General features: G+C 44.6%; 2 protein-coding genes across 4 annotated transcripts in view; one reads left to right on the forward strand and one right to left on the reverse strand.

Moving 5' to 3' along the window:
- atp5pb (ATP synthase peripheral stalk-membrane subunit b) overlaps positions 1–26,360 on the reverse strand; it is a 339,131-nt gene that overhangs the window by 296,502 nt on the left and 16,269 nt on the right. The window lies entirely within an intron of this gene.
- samd11 (sterile alpha motif domain containing 11) overlaps positions 1–26,360 on the forward strand; it is a 51,262-nt gene that overhangs the window by 9,558 nt on the left and 15,344 nt on the right. For 2 of the 3 annotated variants that reach the window (XM_084016004.1, XM_084016006.1), the window contains exons 3-6: positions 2,601–2,776; positions 12,893–13,002; positions 20,016–20,108; positions 23,673–23,864. In XM_084016004.1, coding sequence (XP_083872130.1) covers positions 2,601–2,776; positions 12,893–13,002; positions 20,016–20,108; positions 23,673–23,864 — 571 coding nt within the window. The remainder of the gene's footprint in view (positions 1–2,600; positions 2,777–12,892; positions 13,003–20,015; positions 20,109–23,672; positions 23,865–26,360) is intronic. The other variant, XM_084016005.1, reaches the window with a different exon arrangement.

A 26,360-nucleotide genomic window follows, 5' to 3' on the forward strand; every position in this document is an offset into this window, starting at 1 on the left:
TAATATTTATTATATGAATATGATTGTAAGTGTTTCATGTTGGCCTTCTGTCTAGATTTGGTAATACTTTGGTCAATGTGTCCCTTTGCATGTGCATCTGTATGTATTGGTGTCTTTTTTTTGGTTTTGCATGTAAATGTGAAGCCCAGATATATTTCTTGGCTGCCTGACTGACAGAAAGCGTGGGAGGTGATATTCATAGAGGTGCTTTTAGTGGGACTTTTATGAGAGACTTTTTTCCATGGCTGAAAGGAGGTTGACCACACACAGAAAGGTTGCCTCAGCTCTGTGCACACGCTCACGTGTTTGTGCGTGCTCGTACATGCCTGAGCGTCCAGGCGCCCTTCCTTTGAGCGCTCCTACGTGGGCTGCCAGGGGTGTGTTTTTGCTTCATGTTTTGTTTCGGAGAGCCCTCCCCCGTGCTGCGGAAGTGTTGCCGGAAGCAGTGGGAGCTCACCCCCAGTTCTGCGTCAGTGCCACTAAAGAAAGGATCGGGGCTTTCCGGGAGGAGAGGAGAGGAAGGAGGGGGGAGGGGGGATGGAGGATGGAGGAAGGGGGGAGAGGAGGGGGGGGCTGTCAGCCTGGGTATGTCACGGCCATGTGGGTGGTTGTCTGCACGCTCACACACACTCACACAGCCTCAGTCACGACTGGTCTCAGACAAACTATTCTTGTATACACTATTTTGCTGGCATGCTCCGAGTAAAAACCCTGCTTTAGTTTGGAGGGGAATATGAAGGAACAGGTGTGTGTGTGTGTGTGTGTGTGTGTGTGTGTGTGTGTGTGTGTGTGTGTGTGTGTGTGTGTGTGTAATTTTGTGTTTTCCCCGACGAGGTGAAGACAGCAGTAAAGAGGCTTGTACTCGGAGGTGGATCATTTTTACTTAACAGATGTGTGTGTCTAACAGACGACGCCGTGGTTGCATCCATGGAAAAGTGCTGCTGCGACGTGATGTCACATTCCTCCCTCTAATGTGTGCCCTGTTGGACCTCCAACGCTAACTTCTTACAGCGAGGCATTGTGTGCAAGCAGCAGAAGTATCAGGAAGTGATTCACTGTCCTCAAACGCTGGAGCAGAACTTGTAGAAAGCTCCGACGGTAAAGAAGAAAGGAGGAAAAAACCTCTTTTCTGGCACTGCACGATAAAAAAGATATAAAAAAAATAGGAGAGAAATGTGCAGAACTCTGTGGCCTGCTCATCCTTCGGGATGTTTTCATCTTTCTCTGTCTTCCACCTCCCCAACTCTTTTTAATGTCTGCCATTTGAGAGACTCCAGAGGGGCTGCACCTGTTTGCCTCTTGGCTAGGAGCCCCCAAATCCCTCCTCCTGCCCCCGCCTGCCACTCAGGCTGCCGTGTTTCCTGGGATGGAAGGAGCGAGGGAGGGGAGTGGGCAGGGGGGAGGAGAGCGGGGTTGCGTGTGTTGGAAGGGATAGCTGGAGGGCTTAAAGGCGCCGGGGAGTAAGAGCAGAGATAGGCACAGAGAGAGAGGGGAATATAGTTTCAAATCCAAGTCCACTCCACACCGGACAGACCTTTCTTCTGTGGAGCTCTCTCTCTCTCTCTCTCTCTCTCTCTCTCTCTCTCTCTCTCTCTCTCTCTCTCTCTCTCTCTCTCTCTCTCTCTCTTCTCACCTTTTCTCTCTGTACAGTTCCACATTGCTCTCCCTCTCTCCCCTGTTAACTTTTCTCCTCAGCCTATCCTTCCCTCGCTCTTCTCCAATTTCCTCCCCCGGCTCGGTCTCTTCTACTATCCATCTTTCATCTGTACTCCTCCTCTATGGCTCCCTCTCCCCCCCTTTCTCCCCCTCCTCCCTTCTTTCTGTGATAGGACCATGTTAATCTGCAGTGACCTCTTCAGGTCATATTAAAGGTCGCCCAGCTTCACTTCCTAATGCCCCTAAGGCCACTCTCTCCCCTTTATCTCGTCTTTTCTCTGCTTACTTCTGGCAGCTTTGAAACAAAATACACCATCCACCACCAACCAACTTTTCTCCCCGTCAGTTTGGTCCAACAGTAGAAAAGTATGGCCAATGTGACTCCTGTGTCAGTGCTGGGAAAAGAAACCACTTGTTTCAAAAGGAAGTTATACCTAGTTGATCAAAGGACCCTGTGTTCTTCTCCCGTAATGTTACAAATGTGTGAATTGATTTAGAACTGGATGTTATTTAACACTGTTCATTTTTCATTTTATAAAAATAGTTTTTTTGTCATACGATTGAATTGTCTTGACTGTTCTGGTCAGTTTGGTCATGTTTACATTCTTATATTATCATTTGGGTTGGAAGAGGTGCTGGTTTATTCACTAGTTTCCATGTATATTTAATCTCGGCAGGCAGTGTCATGTGTTGCATTTTACTTAATGTGTGGATATATATGTTTGATCAAATTGCAATCAGCGGCTACTATGATATGTCATCATTGGGATCTTGATTTGTCCTGCACACATTTGCAGAGGGAACTCAATGTGCTGCAATAAAAGAAAATTGACTAAAAAAAGAAAAATCTGCAGCAAATTGAGAAACACATTCAACACTTTGATAAGCTATATATGGATTCTGTGGTTAATGTTTCTCCTTTTTCTGTGTGCCTTGCTGTGCAGAACCGCGGGCGTTTGGCAGAAAAACGGACCATCCCCCTTCCCCCAAACCGGGTGCCCAAGAAGGAGCTGGCCTCCATCTTCAGCAGTGATGACAGTGAAGGCAGCGAGCGGGCAAGTGGAGATCATGCCCACATCAAACAGGAGGACGAGTTGCATTATAGTATAATGAGAAAAAGGTGAGGAACATGGCACATCTATGGTTATGGCTTCAATGTATATTGAAGGACCGCATATCCTATTTTTTTTTAATTTCTTACATTTTCAGTGTGTTTAGAAGACACTGATGCACATTGTGGGAATTGTGTCGGCTTTCGTCCTGCCTGAAAATGCATACACTGTACTGTGAAATCGCCAAGAGAAGGAAATATCAGGATAGTCATTTTTGTTTAAAAAAACACTCATAGTAGTAAGTCCTCTGTTTTGACAGATGCTGTTGCATAGGGATGCAACTTGTCGAGACACCTTGGTGTGTTTATTTTTGTCACTAAAAGTAATTTCAGGATAATTTTAAGGTGTTAAAGACTCTTTGAGATGAACAGACGGAGAACTGTGTTACAGCTTTTGCTTTGGGATGTCATAGGGAAGGATGTAGCTCTAGCTTTCAAAGTGTTAATTGGTTTGTTGATTTGCGTTTCGCTGCTCCTGCCAAGTCTCAGTGTATCTGTCTTGACTTGATACTGAAAGACTCAGTCACCTGATTCACCACTGTCTGCTCCGTTGCATCCGGTGCTGCGTTCGGGAGCAGATTGATCAGAGTGTTTGATATCCAACATTCAAAAGGTGTTGCCGCTACTTCTTTATGTTATGTTATTGCACTTTTTCAGCTTAAGTGTCAAAAACATTTTGAAATGGTTAGGAAATGACACGTTAGAATATCTGTCCATCTTGATATGCATTGTGCAGCTCAGTTACAAAAAGATGGGATTATAATGTTTTTTGAATCGCTCCGTTTGCAAGAAATTCAGACATTTTCAATCTGGAATAAACATCACATGGATTTGTGGTTACTTGGTATGTACATGACAGGCTATGGACAGATATAATGCAGAAGTTGTTCATTGATTAACCTCGGAGGGTCCCCAGCTGCATTACAAGCAGCTTGTGCAACCTCATTACAGGAGGGGATGTTTTTCATGTCTTGAGACTTGCGTGAAACACGGCGGACAGCACAGCAACTGTGAAGCTTTAAATGGATCCACTAACCTCATTTAAGAGGGCTTCCCCTCCCCCTGACACTTGTGCCGCTGGCGTGTTAAGATGATAATGAATTTAAAGAACACTTATGACTAATATGTCAGGCTTTTACCCTTTGAAAGGCGACGGACTCGCTGGAGCCGTAGCTCCGGTCTGTCCTGGGCATCCGTCTCAGCCCTGCTTTATCCCCCAGTGCGCGTCTGGACGAACGGGTTAATGGGATGTCCAATCACGGAAATGTGATTTCCATTGACCGCAGCTTCGTAAGTGAGTCGTAGAAGGGTCTTAACAAATTGGATTTGGCCAATGGATGTGAAAAATACAGGCCTCTGTATACATGTGTGAGCGAATCTGTGCCGTCTCCTCCACACATCATCGAGGCTGGCGGCAGCACTGTGTTACCTACTGTAACTGCACTTTAATCCGCATGGGCTCATTGAAGTGGTAATTATTAATCCAAATTTTTTTTACCTAACATAATTCCTCATGCAGCAAATTCACTTCAGTTGGCATTACACTAGGAGATACCCTATATTGCCAAAAGTATTCGCTCACCTGCCTTCACTTGCATATAAATCATAAGTGACCCATTTTAATCCATAGGTTTTAATATGATGTCGGTCCAACCTTTGCAGCTATAGCTTCAACTCTTCTGGGAAGGCTTTCCACAAGGTTTAGGAGTGTGTTTATGGGCATTTTTGACCATTCTTCCAGAAGTGTATTTGTGAGGTCACACACTGATGTTGGAGGGAAGGCCTGGCTCTCAGTCTCTGCTCTAATTCATCCCAAAGGTGTTCTATCGGGTTGAGGTCAGGACTCAAGTTCACCCACACCAAACTCTCTCATCCATGTGTTTATGGACCCTGCTTTGTGCACTGGTGCACAGTCATGTTGGAACAGGAAGGGGCCATCCCCAAACTGTTCCCACAAACTTGGAAGCATGGAATTGTCCAACATCTCTTGGTACGCTGAAGCATTCAGAGTTCCTTTCACTGGAACTAAGGGGCCAAGCCCAGCTCCTGAAAAACACCCCAACACCATAATCCCCCTCCACCAAACTTTACACATGGCCCAATGCAGTCAGATAAGTACCGTTGTCCTGGCAACCACCAAACCCAGACTCATCCATCAGATTGCCATATGGAGAGTGGCGGCAAGCTTTACACCACTGCAACCAATGCTTTGCATTGCACTTGCTGATGTATGGCTTGGATGCAGCTACTCGTCCATGGAAACCCATTCCATGAAGCTCTCTACGCACTGTTCCTGCGTTAATCTGAAGGTCAAATGAAGTTTGGAGGTCTGTAGTGATTGTGGAATATTTAGGAACGAGGAAATTTCATGAGTGGACTTGTTGCACAGGTGGCATCCTATCACAGTACCACGCTGGAATTCCTGAGAGTGACCCATTCTTTCACAAATGTTTTTAGAAACGGTCTGCATGCCTCGGTGCTTGCTTTTATACACCTGTGGCCATTGAAGTCATTGGAACACCTGATTTCAATTATTTGGATGGGTGAGTGAATACATTTGGCAATATAGTGTTCTTTCAACTCCACTCCAGTTTTTCATTGCATATCTAAATATATATATATAATGTCACCTTAAAGAGTAGATTGTTTGGTTAGTTCAGGTGCCTGATTTTACATAAAGAGGATTTGTGCGTCAGTGTCAACAAGTTCATAGTCCTTCATAGCTCATCATTCTCACCCGGACATCCTCTCAAGTTCATTATGAACTGGTCCACCATCTTTTAACCAGATTAATGTCCATATTTAGTGGCTTTACAGACAATTGGTTTACCTGGTGCTCCACAGAGTCCTGCTGAATAAGCACAGAGCATCGAGAGACTAAAGTGCTGCCAGATCACGGAGCCAACCAAGTAATCGTTAGAACAATCTGGTATACAGAAGCTCCTTGGGGTGTCCGAACCAAAGTCTAGCCCGGCTCCTGTAAACATACAAGAACTGAAAGGTAGACACAAAATCAAGTTTTGTTATCGCCTTTGTGTATTGCCTTGGTATCAGTGCTGCAGCTTGTTTGGATCTGACTTTCATTAACACTGATTTATGCATTCTTCTCAGGGACTGAATATTTGATACCAGTAATTCCAGTTTTACTTTCTCACTCAAGAGCAAAACAAATCCTACCTTAGTGTTTGTTTCAGTTGGCAGTAGATAACTACGCTTTGATTGAAAAGTGCTGACTGAGAGTCTGGGTAATTGCCCGACAACCACCATGGTTTTTATAAGTTACACCCGCTGACGTCTGCCTTTTAGCCTTTCAGCCCTCGCCTGACGATTACAAAAAAAAAATCACCGTACCATTATTAATGTCCACCAAAAACAAATGATGGCAGTTTTTCAATCGTGCATGGGGCCATTCTCTCCTTGATCACTTCCTTATGCAATTGCTTACTTCTAAAAAAGTATCAAAAAGACCAAGCTGCTTGGTTTCTGTTCAACACTTGTCTGACTGTCAGAGATGGTCACTGGGTCTCATCATATAAGAGCCATCTTGTCCTGTGCTTATCCACTCAGCAGGGAGCAACATACTGAATTCAATATAACCTCCTAACATCCCATTGAATTGTTTTTGGACCGGCATCTCTGTCTTAAGCAGCAAGGTCATAGCTGGTGTCAGTGTGGCTGTAATTTTGACCTGGTTAAGGCTCGGTGCTATCTGTTTTTTATACCTTGATACCTTCCTGACATTTCACCAGGGTAACGGTATATGACAGTCGATGTCGAGGGTGCGGTGGCCACATAAGACTGCACTGCTACACTCACCGCTATAACGCTGATCATTTAATATTGCCTCCCTGCCTCTCTCACACGGGGGGCACTAACGATACCGTCATATCAGTGGGCTGAATAGAGCAGATGGTGGTGGCAGACTGGCAGTTGAATAAAATCATGTGGCTATAAACTAGGGATGTCAACAGTCAGACGTTTTTGATGGTTCATGGTCTGTAGTCAGTCTATAGGTTTATTTTCATCTCTATATTAACGAATCGAGCTGTTGAAACAGGACACATCGGTGGCTGCACCGGCACCCGTAACCTGATCAAAAGGCTGCAATAAACTTCAGCATAGCCAACAGAAAATAAAATATTTGACACTTACAACACAAAACATTAAAACTGAATGGATATAACCCATCGAAATGCAGCAGCAAAGCTCATTGAGTCAATAGAGGAAAAATAAACCAAAACTGACATCCCTACTATAAACTAAGCTTTTTAAGGCAACAAAAGATAACCCTCAGTATATATATAGAGATGACCTCTGGTGGCGTGTGCTGTGCACTGCAATAAATTACATCAAGACAGCATCATAGAACGCGCGTCTGTATTTATGATGGTATCAAAATCATGTCATCATCTGGATTTCTAAATACCCTGATTTACTTTTATACCTCCCAAGCCTAACCTGGTTAGAATTGTCGTTTACGTGATTATGTTTTTTTTTCCCCAGTGAAATTTTGAGGCAGTGTAAACTTTGTTGCCTATTGACAGTATTGACTGTGTTTGCAGGAGGCTGATTTGTGAAATTAGAATCAAAGCTTGCATTCATAAACATTTAGAAGATGTTATTTAATATTACAGCTTTTTTCAGTTTCCCTTTACAGTCCACCTTTCTGTATGGAAAAAAATGTATTTCATGGAGCAGCATTGTGTTAATGGGGGTCTATACTTCTCTCACCGTGCAATAACCACAGAGAGAGAGAGAGAGAGACACTGATGCTGAGTTAGCTACTGTATGCCTATTGTATTTGACATTCTGTCTGCTGGTTTTATTGAACAACTGTGTCATTGCCTTATGCCAGTAGGAGGTCACGGACAGTGTGAAATTACTGGAAATGGCTCTCCCCTAAAGCACTAATTAGTGAGCTTGGTTTTATAGCTTTCTAGAGGAGCTTTCCGCTTCAAGAATTTTAGCCTTGTTTACACACTTTTACCATGGCAATGGATCCACAGCACTTTGGTAGTTGATTGGGTGTTGGCTAGCAGCTAATGTTCGTTGTTTCCACATCGAGCAGTGTTTTGCCTCTTGAAGGACCATACCAGTGGTACTACATGTAATTGTCCATTGACAACATCGGCCACCTAGCTTACATAAGCCTACCATGTTTACCAAAATTGCTTTTTATTTTTGTCCAAGTAAAAAAGGAAGTCAACTTGATATTCCCGGCTAGCTCCACCCGGGCCACTTACATAAACTGGAAGCAGCCGGATATTCACAACAAGTGTCCCCAGAACCTGGTCCTAGCTTCGGACGCAGACGTGATTTGGTATCAGTGTGCACATTTTAATGGCTTTTATCAGAGCAAAACAGTAATTTTAAAAGAGGTAGGCTGAGCTCTACTAAGTTGTGTTGAAGACGGGGAAACTCTGCTCATGGAGAGAAGTTGGAATTAGACTGGTATGGTTCATTAAATTCAAAACAGCGGATCAACAAATGATGATCAGTATTTATTCATTTAGTCTCAGATTTGGTATTGGCCTTGAAGTGCTTCATGTTTTGTTCACTTCGTATGTTGAAATCTGCTGAAGATATTAAGAGCTTTAGCCTTTTTCAGTATCCACGATACAACAGTGTACTATTTCTGAATCAGAAAAAAAGGAATTTGGACAAATGAAAAAAAAAAATGGAAATAGAAAAATAAGAATGATAATGGTCCATGATGGAAAAATTAACAGTAAAACCAGCAGTGGGTAGTATAGTGCAGTGCAGGGGAACTAAAATACAACATGGCGGACTTACCATATTCTATTTCCATTGTACTTTCCTTTCCTCCCTTGGCTGCCTTATCGACCTCATGTCTGCCTGTACAGCAGAAGAACAAGGGGAAGTGAAGCCCAAGTGAAGCCAGGCTATTCTTAGTTATTTATGTATCTATTTCTGTATTTATTCATTACCCCCTCTGCTTGCAGGGTTCCCAGTTGTGGTTTGCTTTTCGATCCAACTGTGAGCAGCATGACAATTGTGTTTCCGTTGCTACTTGGAATCTGACAAAACATAACATTTATACACAACGGAAGCATTTTCCTGCTTTAAGTTTCACGTGCCTCAATACCTATGGTATTTCCTAAATAAAATGCTTTCATCATAGTATTTTTTTCCCCTGCGGAGCATCAGAGAAACTTAACTCATTCCTTCTCATTCTTGATTTTTGCCCAAGTTGTTATCATGCTGTGGTTGCTGAATATTACATATTGCCCGGTGGTATTTTAATGTTGCTGTAGGCCAGCTGTGCAGCTAGCAGGCTGTGTGTTTGAGCTGTTGTCTTGAGAGAAGAGGAGGATACACAGTAAACCTGTGAGCACCAGATGCTATCCAGCGTTTGTGACCTGTGTCTCTTCTCTGTCTCTCCTCCTCCACCTTCACAACCCTGTTGTCTGTCTGTCAGCACTTTCCCAGTTGTGGTGTGAGACATGGCGTCAGGGCGCCTGGACTGCCAGCTTCTGCCAGCTCACACTGTGACCTCCAGCCCCACCACCGCAGCTCCGTGTGCCAATGCCACAGCAGGCCACTACTGGGCATTTATACTGAGGCGACAGCCTTTGCCAGGAAAAGGGTTTTTTTCATGTTGTTTGTGCCATTTTGGATGGTGACGCCTGCTGTAATGTTTAGGGGTGTCACGGTTTTAATTCTTAATCTGAAATGGATAAAATTAGGTTTCTATTAAGGCCTTCAAAGTCAAAAGCAGGATTCTCTCTGTATATTCCCTCTCTCTATCCGGCCTACTTCGTGACCAGAGGAAAAGAACTAACACTTCAAAGACGACACAATTTAGCTTATTGGTAGCCGCGACGCCACGGCCTCTGCTGGAGTTGGAGATGACGGAGAAACAATCCTCCTGCTTCCCTGGAGACAATTTGCCTATGAGTTATGTATCGATTGAACGTAGCGTTGACAGAAAAACTGGAGTTTTTAGGCTACAGAAGATTTAACGACTGCAGCAATGGAGCCTCCTGCCAAAAAAAGAAAATAGCAGTCCGCAAACCATCCGACAATTTCAGCAGCGGTCGTGTAAATCGACTTAATATCTGTCTGCATCACTTTGTATGGTTTGTATGCAGACATCAGCAGGGACTTCATGTTGCATTCAGGTGTACCTCGTAAACTCTGAGAAACTCAAGCTGTTGTTGCAAAGGCCCCTCCTGCCGTCTAGTACATCTTATTTTTGTTTAAAGTTGGTTCACGATTGAATGGTGAAATAAGTTTGCTGTTATTTCATATTAAATAATTTAAATATGACTTTATAGTATGAGAGATCAAAAATATATACTTGATTGCAGTTTCTATTTTAATGTGATAACCCTGTACCAGAACCATTGAAAAAAACAAAAGAGATAAATTAGGGCTGAAATGTGTCTGAAATGAGTATCAACGTTTAAAGGATGTAATGTTTGGTTTGATCCCCCCCAATTATTTAATCTGAATTTCCTGACCTAGAGCAGGAAACAAGTCTGTCTGTTTGGACAATATATTTCAAACTTGATTCACCAGAGATTAAACATGTTTATATTCTCTATCAGTAATGAACAGGTATCGTTTTGGTATCAGCACCTAAACTCTAGTCTTTTAAATTGATAGCCAGCCTGTGGAAATTTGATTAGTAATACCGGCTTTGTGGTATCATCTCAGTTATGTTGGATACCAGTAGTATCCGTGACCGACGTAGAGTATTAACACATATTCGTCTTCTCAGTCGGGTCAGTGTGTGTCTCCTGTGGTCGGAGATGAGAGGTGCAGTATTGACCAGTTTAGGGATGAGCTGAGGATGAGATGATTGTCTCCGGTGTGCACCTGGGTGATAAGAAGACAGCTCATGTCCTTCTTTGCTATCAGGCTCAACAGCCACAAAATACCCCCCCACACACACACGCACACACACACACACACACACTCCAACCCCCCCTCCATCCTCTCCGACGCCCCTGTCCTTCCCAGCTAACCCTGGCCCTAGGAGCTCCTTAGGGAGCGCTGACTCAGGTGACTGGGTTTTAAACACCATTGCCACCCCCACCCCCCTTCATCTTCCAGGACTTGAGTATGACCTTGGCTCCACACAGATGGGGGGGTGGGGGGAGGGCAGAAGGGTAGGGAATGGGGTGGGGATAGGGCCAGGCCCTCATTAGCCCAAGCCGAGGCGGGACAGCTCAGGAAAAGTGCGCTAATTACCGTACTAACAATGTCCTTGCCGCTCATGGCTTAAAGCGGCCACTTCGCCACGGGATAATAACCCCATCACCTCTCTGAGAAGTTCAGGACGGCATTATCATGATCACTTTAAATGATGGACAGAGGGTGGTGTTATCTGCTAGCTGGCTGATGGATGTGACTGCAGGTTCCGTACAGTGGACCGTTTAACTGTGGTGTGTGTGTGCGATGTGTGTTCTGTTGTCACCGGGTGATGCAGATACATTATTATGTGACTTTAAGCACAATAAAAAAAAAAAAAAACCCCTGCATCTCAGTTTGTGTTTTGAAGAAAACCATTTGGCTCTCAGACGCAGATAGCTACTCATTTTAGCAACTTACCCTCCCAAAAAAAGAAGTCTATCATTAGACTAGAAAGTTTGTATTCACAGTCCAATCAAGCCTCTCGCTTAGCAACCGGCGGTGTTTTGTCTGAGACCGTTTTTCTGAGTCATTGGTTCTCTGACTGAAAGGTGACTGGTGAAGCCAGCATTAGGCCCTCCACGCTTTCCTTCATCTTTTCTGTTAGCGTGTGGAAAACAGCTTGGCGACTGACAGCCTGACATTACAGCAGGAGCCTGTAATCATGGGACTGTAAAAACCCAAATCCAGCAGCCGCAAACAGTGTGGCCTCGTCATAGTGGTGGCAGCTAAGAGCCATTCACCGCTTCTGTCCCATAAACTGTGCTTGCTCTGTCACACCAGACCCCCTTCATAGACGATTCTGCTTTCAATAAAGTTACGAGTTAAGCCCATAAATGAGATTCCCGCTGACATGAGAGGATGCTGATACCATCAAGCTAACATGGTTAAGTACTGCATTTTTTTGGGGGCTTATTTTGTGGACAAAATCATAGCGTTTACTGATCATTTAGGATGCTCCATATAGCGTACGTTACAGTCATTTAGTAAATTACATTTAGACTTTAACCTAAAACATATTCAGCCCTGTTCCTCTCCTACCACACAAGCTGTTTGCAATACTTACACTACACTGGTACTGCACGGCTGCCATACTCCCCTCCAACTCTAAGCGCCTATTTCCCATCATTACGCCAGTTAATGTGATCAGGATGGGAATGAGATTGCAAATGAAATACAGTTGTTTGGGTCCACTGGTGTGCGGAGGTTCGGAAGGCGCCTTGTTGCAGCCTTTGGAGCAGCGTGGCTCCAGCTAGATCCAGGCCTAATCTGGAAACCCTCCTCCTGCTCTTCCTTTGGGTACTGAAGGGCAGGACAGGGTGTTTGTCAGACTATTGTGGACTGTTTTGTTGTGAAGCCCCTCCTGTTGAAGTTGAGGCATGACAATAGAAAAGAAGACCTGACGCCCAGTGTCATATAACCCGAATTATTGCGTTGTCTTTTAGATATTAATTCCTAATAAGTACGTAACATGTGTTCAAGACTTGACTGATATTTTGGTTTTCACCATCTGTCTTTTTAACAATATTCAATTGCCGTATTTCTCTAAAACAGCAGTTGGCAGCCCCAGTTAAAAAGAGCCATAATCAGGTTTTAAGCTGCTAAACTACTTATGAGTTGTGAATATGTTCGATAATACATCTTAGTGTGGAAGATGAGTAGGGATGAGACCCAAAAGTGCTGGATGCGGTAGTCTGTCAGAGTGCATTACACACCTCAGAGCTAAGAGGCAGTTGACAGGACAGCCACTTGTAGCTGCTGAGTCTGTGTAGAGGTATGTATTTTAGAGAGTTTAGACAGTGCTGCCGATGAAATATGAATGTATGCGCCGCTGCTTTCTCACACACCAGTTTGGATTGCCCTGTGGAATTAAGTTTGTTTGGGACTACTTTTAAATGTGTTTGTCATCTCTTTCCTTTGTGTCTGTGTGTGTGTGTGTGTTTGTGTGCATGTTTGCGTGTGCTACAGTCGTGACAGTGACCTCTCTACAATCATCTCCAACCTGCACCACACCAGACAGCACGGCATGCCCGAGGGCCAGTCAGCCTCTGACCGCAACACCAGTTCTGGACACACAGGTAGGACCCCCAATGATGCTGTGTGTGTGTGTGTGTGTGTGTGTGTGTGTGTGTGTGTGTGTGTGAGTGTGTGAGTGTGTGCGTGCGTGCATGTTTAAAGGATTGTCAGGATATTTTCTTTCTTTTTCATTCTTCCTCTCTTTCCACCTTTGCATCCAGGCTGATGATAAACCCCCTTTACATCTCCTGTTACACACGTAAACGTTTCATTACCCATTTAATTTACCCTAATGTGTGTGATTGGTGGGAATTTAACATAAGCTTATTACCAATTCCTGGAGGTCACTCTCAAGTTGATTTCTTAATGATCTTCCTACATTCTCTGCCACACTCCAGGATTTTAGTTAAACCCCCTGTTTTAAATTACTCCAGAATAAATAGCTTTGTTTGCCATTAATCCAGTTTCATGTGAGCAGAGGAACCATGGTGTGCATGTGCTTAGAGCTTTTCTCACAGCTTACAGACAGGACACAGACAGCATTTAATCACAGCTATTTGTCAAGTAGCTTTGTATGAGGAGATTGTGTTGCCATCAAAGATATATGTTTGTAAAACAGCCTCTATGGATATCATTATTCAGCGATCAACATCTCAACGGGATGTTTCTGGGTTAGTTCTACCTACATTAATTTGCGTTGTGTTCTGTATTCCAACAAGGTTTGATTACAGGTAACAATGCTTCACAAGTAACCGAAACACATAATCATTTTATTGAATATTTGAAATGTTATATTTTCAATAGAAACAGCTATTTAACTGATACATGAGTCAAACTTAGGTCCTCAATCCTGTAGATGACAAGGAACATTTGTCGGCACTGATTTTTACAATATATTCCAATCTTTCTTAACGCTCAACCTGTGGAAGTCATTAAAGTATGAATTATAGTAATTTCTATCAATGTAAAGTATAATAGTTAAGATTTTTGCTGACTTAAGCAGACAGGAAAAATGTCTATCTAAAATAGTGATCATGAAAAAAGAATCGACTGAATTAAAATACATTCCATTAGAAACATTCTTAAACACATTTTTAAAACAAAACATTCACCTGTAATTAGGTTGTCCTTGTTTATCAGCGAAGGCAATGCCTTGCTTCACCGTTGCCCTGGGATTGACCCCGACCCTTCTTATGACATTAGCCAGAGGCACAGCTAGTACCACAGTCGGTCCAGAGCCAACACCTCCATAGCCACTCTCTGTGTGCTCATCTCCTCTGTCTGCCAGATTAATTGTCCATACGGTGCCCGTGATATCAGGCGGGGGTGGGTGGAAGGTGGAGGGTATTAGACTGCTCAACAGCCAGCCCAGCCAGTGTCTTAAACCCCGGGTTTGGGACGGATTTCCACCCAAATTCCGGCCTAATCAGCAGCTAAACTTAATGGCGAAATCAGAGCCTTGGGTTGTTATCTTAATGGAGGAAGACACAAGTGGATAGAGGTGGGTGGGGGTTGATGGGTGAGCCCGGTGTGGCCTAGGCCACGGGGGGTCCAAGACCCTAAAATCTGTCCGTTTGAGCATTAAAGGGAGATTTAACAGGCTGCCTAAGTGGCTCGCTCCCCGTCTGTAAACAAGTCCAATCCGATCAGCCCCTGGCTCAAATTCTGTCTGCCAGTGAAATTAGACGCACACATTCACAAAGACACAATCACACACAAACAACACTTTATTATGTAGTTATACAGAAGCGTGATTGTGCAAAAAATCAACACGGGTTAAAATTGACGTCAAATGGTGTGATGTGTGTGACGTTTTAGAGCGGTGGATTATTTGACTTTGAGATAGATGAGGGGATGAACGAAGCTCCACGTCCGTGACATTGTGTTTACTCTGTTCTGTCGGTCAACTCCTCTATTCGACTTTGACTCCAAAAGTGATTCAGAGAGAATCTGAGAGGGAGTAAGACGGGAGAGAAATTAAGGATAGCATTAAAAAAAAAAAAAAAAAAGTCTGTAACAGGAAGACAGAGATGAGGTGATGGAAGAAACATTTGGAAATGGAGAGACGAAAGAGAGATGAATGAGTGCGGTGGTGGTATCAGGGGAGGGCAGGCGGCAGCGATGGCGGTGGACGGTTCTGTGTGTGTGTGTGTGTGTGTGTGTGTGTGTGTGTGCGTGTGTGTCGGGAGGAAGCAGGCTTGCTGGGTCGTCTCAGCGCCGGAGTGGGCCGTTAATTAAATCTGAGGGACAGACAGGAGGCCTGCCTCCCTCCTTCTCCCCTCCCTCCCCCATTCGCTCTCCCAGCCGCTGGCTATTCAGAGGCTCTGTAAGAGGCGGAGGGGAGGGAGGAGGGAGGAGGGAGGGGAAAAACAGGGGCGCCGGCGCTGCCGACGCTGAGAGTCTGGCTGCCTGTGGAGACTGTAAACCGTGGCTCTGCGGTCAGACCGGAGACTCAAACAGGCAGATAAGGTGTTTTTGGACCGCCACTCTCCTCTGCTCCCTGCACTCAGACTCCCAGAGGCAGTTACAGCCTGTCGGCGCATGTGTGTGTATGTGTGTATTATATGTATGTGTGTGTGTGTGTGTGTGTGTGTGTGTGTGTGTGTGTGTGTGTGTGGTTGGGGTTATAGCAGTGGTTTGGGACTTGAGCACATTTTTGTGTATGTGCACCTTTCCGTGTGGGGTTTTAAATGCCTGGTTTCAGACGTTTGCTTGCGTGTGAATCGGCAAAGCCCAGCGTGTTTATGCAAGGCTTTTTTTTTTTTGTTTGTTCAAATTGATTGTAACTGAGGATTGCTTTTAAAGTATTACCAGCTAGTTATTACACGATTAGCATAGAAAGGCAATTCTAAACCAAAGTAAAGACTCCAGGATTGCAGATGATAGTAGCTCTGTCATACAGAAGCAAAAAGGGAAATGTGGGGATGTAAATATTTAAAAACATTCAACTGCTTAATAGGAATGTAATTGTTCTGCCATAACAAAATGGCTTGTTCATAAAGACATGCTAATGCTTGTGTCAAAGGATAAAATTCACAGATGCCAAAAGAAATTGCTCAGTAAATGGGGAAAATACAATTTGATTCCTTTCAGAGTAGTTAAAGGAAACCAAACTGAAGTTTAAATGGAGGTTGTCCTGTTTTCATGTGTTTGTCTGGTTTTTGTTTGCATTTTGCACATGTCTGCTGTACTTTGGCTCATTTATCCTACAATTTTAATTTGATTAGAATTTTATTTAATTTTAGAATTAAAAATCTTCTGTTCATCTCTGACGTGCTATATAACACATAACATCGTATCGTTACATTTCCATCAGTTAGTGGACTTTTGAAAATGCTGCTACTTTTTAGAATTATTTCATGAATTATTTCATGCCTTAAAAACATTCTTTAAATCTTTAAAAAGTTAACCTTTGGACTTTGCATTGATTTGATACGAATCTAAATATGCATATTCTGACTTGAACAGTTGCCAAACAAAAGCTGCTGGATGCGGAAAAAGACATACAAACACTGGAATGAGACACACAGAGAGATTAGACAAAGAAAGCATTTAAAAATGGCAGAAAACACCACAAGATATATTTTTATTATTTTGAATTTACTTAACTGGAACCGGATTTCTTTGTGAGGTTAAAGTTATATTCTGGTCATTCTTATAAGGGTTTATTTTCTGTCCGTCTATGTTGTTTCCATTTTGACTCCACAAACTCAAAGTGCTCCACAGTTCTCTTTCTCCTGCTGAAGTAGACAAAACAATGATTTAGAACCTTTTCTCAGCAACGATGACTGTCTCAGCCCAGGACACGTAAACAAACCGCTGTTGCTATAAACGTCACTTTTTGCGCATCACCACCTGTGCACCAGGCGATGTTTTACAGGAAGTACCTACTACTGTACCCGAAAGGAGAAAAGGGCCCTTTAGAGTGATAAAAATAAAAGCTTCCATAAATAGCCTGTAGGTTCAGTTTTTATTGTGTTGCATAACTAAAGTGGGTTGCAAAAGGGACATTTATTTATACGACAATGTCACCGATTTTCACTTTAAGGTCAGCCATATTTGAGTCACTTTGAATAATATGTACCAATCTTTATCCAGGATTTCCTTTCCCCATTCTGCTGATTTCTATTTTCGTTGAGTTCTTCTCTTAATTTCTCTCTTCCTGTTGAAAAGACAGAACATAACAAGCAGCAGGGCAGTGTTACTGAGTGTGTACATTTGCATGTGTTGGGATGTGGCGCATCCTCTCCTCAGCGTGAGCATAAGCGTCTCTCTCCTCATCTCCATCACCCACCCCCCGTTCCTCCCCCATCCTCTCCTCCCTCTCCCAGCTGCATCGGCCTGTAAGCCAATCAATGGCAGGGCTTTCAGGGCCGGCGGAGGGCCCGGCGCACGGAGGGGGGATCAATAAGTTATTAGCACCATTCTGTCAGCTGTAATGTGGAGATTGATCGGGGGGCTGCGGCTGGCGGCCCACCCCACGTCCCCGCCTGTCACCCCCCCCATCCCCCCCTTTTCTCCGCACAGCCCCCCCCTCCCCGGCCTGATAAAGATGACAGATTAACAGAGTAAGAGAGGAATTAAGGAGTCTGGCTGTCTGAGCTGTCACCACGCTCCATGGGATGGAGAGTGGAGAGGAAGAGGACTAAAGTTTGAGGGAGGAAAGGAAATCAGAGAGTATAAGGAAGGGGAATGCCTGCCTGATGGTTCACCCTGGTGGTGTCACATGAAAGAGAAGAGGTTTAGGTCCCGCTGTTTCCTCTTTCTCTGTCCGCCCCTCTGTTTTCATCCCCCTTTTCTCTCAGTGGGAGAAATGGCAGATAAGGAGGAGGTTAACGAGCAAAGAGGATGTGCGGCAGTGGCTGGAATATTGGGTGGTCGAAAAAAAAAATCTGAATATCTGTCGACCAGGAATGTATAAAAGGGGATATAGCAGCTAATGCTCTTTGCACATAATCATAGCACTCTTTCAACAGTTTAAATCAGAGTCTACTCCTGACTCGATTACCGCTAATTCTTCAGCAGTATTAACAATCAGGTGGTAGGGAAATGCCTAGAATAGCAAACGTGACTGTAAGCAGTGTTAGTGGGAGTAAAGGGGTTAGCATAGTCGCTAGCAGAGCTCAGGGTTCGGCATTAAAAGGGAGTGCCGATGCTCTAAGAAGCCCCATTTAATTGGCTTTAAAAGCTTTCCGCCCTCAAATCTCTGGCCCTTGGGCACTCGCTCAGGAGACGCACTGTCTTGAGTGAGGTCGGCTCAAGAGACGGCTCAAGTGTGTGTGTTTGATCATGAGAGGCTCTGCGTGTGTGTGTGTGTGTGTGTGTGTGTGTGCGGTTGGTTGGTACAAGAGGGGGTTTAACTAATGGGGGCTCATTCTCTTTAATATTCCAGCAATAGGTTAGATGGAGACCTTTTTCGTGTTTTAAATGAACGTGGTTTGAAAATAACAGAATGAGATATAAAGGAGATGACAGAAAAAGTAGAAATTGTGAAAGAAATTGTGTGTGTGTGTGTGTGTTTCCCCCCCAAACACACTGTCTCCTTAGGATGGTAGGAGTGGATCTCCTCAGGACCAGAGAGGCAACATCAAACACTAGATCATTAGTGAACCGCACTCTCTCTCCCTTTCTTGTTTGCTCGCTCGCCCTCTCATCAACACCAGGCCTCCTTCAGCCCAACAAAATCCTCAGAGTCCTTTCTAAATGTCTGCCTGTCTCTCTTACTCCTCCCTGTCTGTGTCTTGTTATGGAAAAGAAAGAGCATACGTGTGGGTGATAGGTTAGGGGTTATAGGTCAGACTCGACTCCAGCTCCTCCCTGAATGACTCTCAACCCGTTGCTTAGGTAACAACATCAGGAGTGGGCTCATTACAGAAATCGCCAAGTGTATTGCTTCAGAATTACCTTGTTTTTTTTGTTTTTTTTTGTTACCCCCCGTTCATTGTTTCTCCACACTGTTTACACATGCTGTGCAAATGATGAAAAATTGCTTTGTTGAAAAAAAGAGAGACAGAGAGAGCGCAGCCATTCTCCTTGAGGGAGGTGAAAAAAAATGCTATATCCTTAAAAATATGCAAGAAGTGAGAGAGAGAAAGCAAGAAAACAGGAGAAAGAAGGGAAGCAGTTACTGCTGTGGCTTGGCTGTCTGTGTGGAGGAAGAAAACGGTGAGAGAGGGAGAGAGAGAGCAATGACAAACAGCTTTTCCTGTCGGCGCTGCGTACGATGTGCTCTGCATTTCCTCTCCCTCTGATTAGGCCCGTATTGATTTGAGGTGTGTTTGAGGGGGTTGGAGGTGAAGCGATTGGGCGGGAAGGAAGAGAGGGAGGAGGAGTAGGCAGTAGGGGGTGCTGTAATTGTACTCTAGGTGCTCCTCTTTAGTGGCAGGGGCAGGGGGGAGGCAGGGGGAGAACCACGAGGAAGAGAGATGCAGGGAGGGTGTTTGTGGGAGGAGAGAGAGAGAACTCCTCATGGGATGGAGGCTTCAAACGCACCTAGAGGACAAGGAGACAAAGAAATGAGACCAGAAGTGTGTTTATGAGGGGAGGACAGAGACGAGTAGCTGTCATAGAGGTACAAAAACTAAAAATAAGCACATGATATAGGCATAATGTAGCCTGAGAGGGATTTCTCAAGCAGCTGAGTGGCTCTTGTGCACTTTAGTTCAGTCAGAGGCTTTTTTTTGCCAACATCTGGAAAAAGAGAAGAAAGAGAAGAGAGAGAGAGGGGAAGAACAGTGACAACACTTGAGGACAGACTGTTGGAAAGAGACGTTGGAGGAGACACAGAGAGACGGAGCCCTCCTCCCTCCTTCAGATACACAAACACACACGTGAATGAGCCGGGCAGATCTGTCATCCACGGCAGTGCAGGCCCCTTCTCATATCTGACAGAACAGGCACATCTCCAGACGCCCGTGGCTTGCTTCACTTGGCGCTCCACCTATCACTTTTTTTTCCAACGCTCTTTCTCTTCTCTGCATTTGTAAAAAAAAAGCCGCCATGTATACAGGTAGATGTCGACCACAGCCAGCCAAGCTTTTCACCTCCTGCTCTTTCTTTCATTGTGTCTTTACAGATGACCTTCTAGGCAAGAGAAGAAGTTTCTCTCCCAATAGCAGCAGCGAGTGTCCCTCTGACAGCAAGAAGTCACGTAGCGTATCTCCCAGAGGTAAGACCTTGCAGATTATGTGTGCGTTGTGATGTTACGGATGTGCTTGGACCTGCATTTTCTTAGAGGGAAAATAATATTTGTGACCCTCACACATTGAGAAATTACATTAAAAACTCTACAGAAACTTTCCCTCCCATATACAATGTCTATACTCAATGTCACTCAACAGGCTTTGTGATTGTGCGGTAGAAAATAGTCCCAATGAAAACCGTGATTTGTTGAACTGAACCTTTAACAGGAAAACAGATGATGGGTGGTTGGAAACTGCCAGAGGGTAGCCTCAAACGGTTCGATTCCTAATATACACACTTTTCGTCTGCTCTCTTTATCGCATGAGAACAACATAAAAAAATGGCATATGTTGTTGAGACAACGTCCCTTTGTAGCACTGCAATCTGGTTGCCACCCTCTATTATTCATATTTCCCTCATGTGGCGTGAAACGGGGCGCTCGGTTCCTCTGGCCTCCTGAAGAAGACTTCCTGACTGATGCATGATACAGCAGGCAAAACCACAAAACCAAGCGCAGCTCACCGCACATCTAGCCTCATCTCTGCAGACACGCATGTACACACACACACACACACACACACACACACACACACACACACACACACACAAGCCAAACATGATCAGCGCATGACACAAGTAGCTCTGATTTTTTGACATTCGTAGAATGTTATCGTTACATCAGTGTAAACATGATGTTTTTCCAAGTGCAGATTTAGCTGTATGTAGAGTCTGGTGTTGACCTTTGCCCACTGGGTGACCTTTGACCAACGACAGCCCTGCCTGGAGCCTCTTTCTCCGTGTAGAGAAGCACTCATTCCTGGCCATTATAGTCTTACTTAGACACGTCCCAGCTTCTGAAAGATGCATGTTTTTTTTTTTGTGGCTGTGTGTTTGTAAGGCTTGGCTTCCTTTTAGGGCAAATGGGGCTCGTGTGTTTTTATTTTGAAGTTGTGTGTTGTGCCTGAGTTGTTTAGGTTTTTAAAGCAAACAACCCCTCTATATGCCCTGCATATATTCTTCCTTTGCTGTATATTTGCTTAAGGAAGACAGATCTTTGTGTGAGTGTGTGCCAGAGAAGTGTATCTAAGCCTTTTCAAAACACTGCTGATCCCGTGTCTTTACCTTGAGCTCTGTCCACATTCGAACCCCGACTGTGCACCTGTACGTCTGTTTCTATATCTGCGTTATCTATGCATGTCTTCTTGCCTCTTTGGCGACAAACAACTATGCCTTAATGGCTAATGCAGGTGGAGAAATAGATTGAGCGAGAGAGAGACGGAGGGGGAGTAGCGTAGAAGGATGGAGCCGGAGAGATTGGATGCCGCTGTGTAAATGATGTCTGTTTTTCTTTCTGTTGCAAAGTCGGCACCCCCCGCTGTGTTTAGAGAGCGAGAAAACTTCAGAGAGTCACAGACTAGTTGCATGCACGCACACACACACACACACGCACACACACACACACACACACACGCACACACACACACACACACACACACACACATGCACACAAACACATACACTTGAGGACCTTGGGTGGATTAGCTGGAGCTTGGCGGTGGAGACAGATATGCTTGCATGCTCCCTCCCTCCCCACCACCACCACAACCTCCAACCCACCTCCGCTCCTCAGCGCCACTCCTGCTCGCCTGCCCGGGGCCAGGCTCAGGTTTCAATAAGGAGGGTGGTAAAAATAACCCCCGCTTCCCTCTGCTTCTCCCTCCTCCTCCTCCTCCTCCTCCTCCTCCTCCTCATCATATTTCCCCCTCCTCTAACTCCCAAACCACCTCCCCATATCCCCCCACCACCCTTACCTTAGATCATGTTACTATTGACAGAGAGAGGGAGGAGGGAGGTCAGAGAGAAAGATTAAGTGTGGAGACTGACAGCTAGATAGATATCATCCACCACATCATCTTCACAACACCTTAAACTCAGCAGTCGTGCTGCACACACACACACACACACACACACACACACACACACACACACACACACACACACACACACACACACACACACACACACACACACACAAACATACATGATGGAAGAAGCCGACCTTTATTTTGTAGACTGCATTCAAAAAAAGTCAAAATAGAGTGCAGTAAAACAGTAAAACCTACTTATAACCTTTCACCCTATGTGAACGTCACTGCATGCTGTACTTACTGTCAGAGAAATGGAGAGTTCGTGCGAGGGTCAGGCTCAGACCATTAACAATGCATAGCTGGATGTGTATAGCTTCATCCAAAGAGGTTTCCAGGCCATTAATGCTGTCCTAATGAATAAATAAATAAAATGAAGTCTGGGTAATTCTTTGCTATGAGTTGTTTGCAATAGCAATGCGTCCATCATTGTGTGATGTTTTTAGAAATGCATAAGTTATATCTTTGTTTATCCTAAAAATTCACCTGTCTTATCATCCAGAATTAGAAAAACATTCCTTCCTTCCAAATTGTGAACCTGAAGATACGTCCGAGTTCTCAGAATGAATCAAATGGAGTTCTGATGTTTAAGTATAGACACTGTTGAGAAGAGTTAACAAATAAAAACTAGAAAGGTGCACTCGTCTCCACAGATCTCCACCAGGTGTGTAATGACGCTCTGCTGTATTTGTGAATGAATGAACACAGTCGGCTAACCCCTCAGCCAGACACTAGTGGCATCGTAAAACACACTTCATTCAAGTATGCAGGCAAGTCGTCATACAATCTTGCCAAAAACAAAATTAAACTCACCAAGCTCTACGCCTGCGTAGCAGCGGTGGCAACGATTTACTCAGCAGTGTGTGTATTGGTAGTTCTATTAACTGTTAGCCAACGACAATCCAAAACACTAAAAGCTGCGTTATTATCATTAGCGGCCCCTACCGGTCAGGGGCCAGTTAAGTGTAGTGAGTTAGGAGTCATTAGGTAGTCAACGGGCAATAAAAGGAGAAAGTTTGAGTCTGCACAAGAGTCACGAGTCAGTCACAAGAGCCCCATGCAAGTCAAGTATGCATCCATAGCTGGCCACCCAAAATACTATGCAGTCTGGAGATTAGCTGTGGACAACACAGAGGTGCACACTCCCTCATGGACACACACACACAAGCACGCGACAGGTTGCATGATCCTCGTGGCGGAGATTAAAAACACAAAGTGGATTCTGAGCAGCAGAGAGTGAGCTCATTCAGGGGAAAGTTGGATTCACTACCAAGTTTTATTTCTTCTCTTGTGTATACACTGACGTGTACTTGGCGGGGTTGCTAAACAGCAGTGATCTGTGTTCAGTTCAGTGATGTCATGAAATGTGATTTCGGGTATTCAACCACAAATGTTCAAAAGCTGTGACCAGGGAAATAAATTAGAATATTCTCGAGGCAAATTCCTCATAAACATGCCTGACACGGAAATTAATATGGACCTGGATGAGTACATTATTATACGATAAAATGCTGAAAACAAAGTTAAGCTGTACTGGCTGCGGTTTCAAGTTAGTATTTATTTCCCGATGACTTGGATACGGGCATTTATTGGTCAAAATCTAAGTGTCTCCTTCCTTTCTGCAGAGAACTCCCAGAGCCCGCTGGTAGAGGCAGGCGGCAGCCACGGCCACATGAGCCCTGAGGAGCACTACAGGCGCATGATGTCAGCGCTCAGCGAGCAAGGGTCCTATGAGGAGCAGCAGCAACGGCTCTACCAGCTGGCGAGCAGCATGGGTCTGCCGGGCCATGGTCAGTCCACAGGCTCTGTATTTGTAGGTGTGTGTATGGTCGTCATCAAGCTCTCTCTCATCATGTTGGCTTTCAAATATGTTATCATGTTACACCCCACTGTATAAACCTCACTGCACAGCTGATCTTTAAATTCAGAATGGTGTCTCCTGCTCTACAACTAAGAATTGACTGATGACAGATCTAGAGATTCTTTTCCTTTTATTTATTTTTCTCAAACTTTGAAATAACTTAGTTTGAAGTAACTTGAGATTTACTTCAAACTAAAAGAGTTTCCCGTGGAAGCACTTCCCCAGCTTCTATAAAAAAAAAACACCTCTTCTGTCACCTGTCACCAATTCACTGTGATGTGTTCAGGGTGCCATGTTAAGCTTTGCCACACTGCTGCCATTGTAAAACGCCAGCCATGGAGACGGCTGACATTTCTATTTGCAGTGCTTGCCCACCCGGTGTCAAAGTGTCACTCAGGGTGATTTCTGACCACCACGGCCCTCTGTTGTTAACAACACCCACAAGGCTTTGCATGCATCAACACCGCGATTGATCCAGGAGCTCTCATTGGCTGCCTGCCAACCCTCTAAATCTCCCAACACCCTGGAAACCACCAGTGTGTCCCAGTTTTCCCTCAGTTTCTACACTCACGTTAAATGGACCGGCGTTAGCTTGGGAGGAGTTGTTTGATAGAGAAAAAGGAAAAGGAGAAAAGTTGCCATGCGCCGCTTTTATAAGTTGGCCTTACATTTATTTCACTGTGCCTGCCATGAAATGTTAACCTTTTTTCTCACATTTTTGTAAAGAATGTAACATTAAGTCTTACCCGTCTTTACGAGCTTTTTTTGTGGTAGCATAAATCCAATCGATGCCCTGGCTGAATTGTAGTTTGAGCCACTTTTATTTTTATTTGATTAGTAATGATTTTTAATTGCTGGCTGCAAATCTAGGGGGCGAAGCCTATAAACGCTTTAATTGCCTTTTCCCTGTGTCTTAGAGGAGTTAGAGGCAAGATGCAGTGCATTGTGGGGGTTTTATGACCCAGGGTGCAGCCTGAGCGCTGGCTTCCTTTCCCAGAAACCTTGCTGGTATGAGACGCTCTGGCGCAATATAGATATACACGGTCTCTTTCTTTACTTGCACATCCCAAATCATTTGATAGTTTCCATACTGTCCCAATTTTACGGTTTATTGACGATGCTTGGGTCACATACAACTAACATTTGAAACACAATTATACAATAAGATTTAGCCACATGTGGTTTACATTCACTCTTATATTTGTTCCTGTCAGATAAATGGAAAATGAGGACGCTATCACACAGCCAACTCTCCCAGAGCCTTTTGTGTTGCTAATATTCCTTTTCTTCCACACCTGGCAACTCCGTCTGTCACACACTGCTTACGAGATTATGTAGAAAACGTTGTATAACACTACCGTCACATCCTCGCCTTCTCCAATTAACAGTCGGAGTTTGTTAGGAAACGGACACTCTCAGGCAGAAGCGGTCCAGGAGGTGGGACAGAGGGACGGCTGTTTTGTCTCTTGAGAGGCAGCCGCGAATCAATTCAGCAAGAGCCCCTTGACATTGACCTGGTCTCTGATGGGGCCCCTGTGACCCCTCCTTTCCTCCCTCTTGGGCCCCCATCACCACCATCTTTCCTACACATCTCCATCTCAAGCACTGCTTTTATACCCTCTCCCCTCCTCCTCCCCCTTTTCCTTTCCCCCACCTCCAACCTTCCCTTTAGCCTTGGTCCCCGCAGAGCATCCTTTCATGTGTTTGAAGTGTCGGGCACAGAAAATTAAAGTGTGTGTGTGTGTGTGTGTGTGTGTGTGTGTGTGTGTGTGTGTGTGTGTGTGTGTGTGTGTGTGTGAAGGAGGAATTCTGTGTGCATGTGTGTGTGAATGTGTAGGTGCAAGGTGTTGTTGAGAAGTTCTATCTGGACCTGATGGGCAAAAGAAGAGTAGGGAAGGGGAGTGGGGGGCTGAAATTGGGGGTAGAGGGGTTGTAGAAATGGCCAGAAGGGTTTTCCCTCCCTCTTGATATGATGAAAGGAGAGTGAGGGCGAGAGAAAAGGAAAAGAGAGGTGGGGGTAGCTATCCAGATGAAAGTGAACGGAGGGGTGGGATGGAAGGGGCGTGCTTCTGTTTTGTCTCTTGCATTTTAGTCTGATTTGAAACATGAAGCTGCACACAACATCTCTTCATCATGCCAAAGAGCCTCAAAACTGGTCAACAAACCGCCACAAGACTTTCAGTGCGACAAAATTGCCACATATTTACTGCCAGCTAAGCCTATGATAGCGGCTGAATGCATCTTCCTGAAAAGATCCTTCATTTTCTGGTATATGGTGTGTTTTAGTGGATGGATGTCAGCTTTTGTGCACCTGCCAGTCCGCCAAATCCATCACAAGGCTGGCCAAGCTGCATCGCTGTAGCGCTCCTCTGCATTCTGGGAACGCGAAAAACCCAGCTTAACTGAGGGGATTTCAGCCCAACACCAGGAATGATGGCGGGGAGAAAAATGG

Source organism: Eutrigla gurnardus, assembly GCF_963514095.1.
Source record: "Eutrigla gurnardus genome assembly, chromosome: 8".
Classification (NCBI taxonomy): domain Eukaryota; kingdom Metazoa; phylum Chordata; class Actinopteri; order Perciformes; family Triglidae; genus Eutrigla; species Eutrigla gurnardus.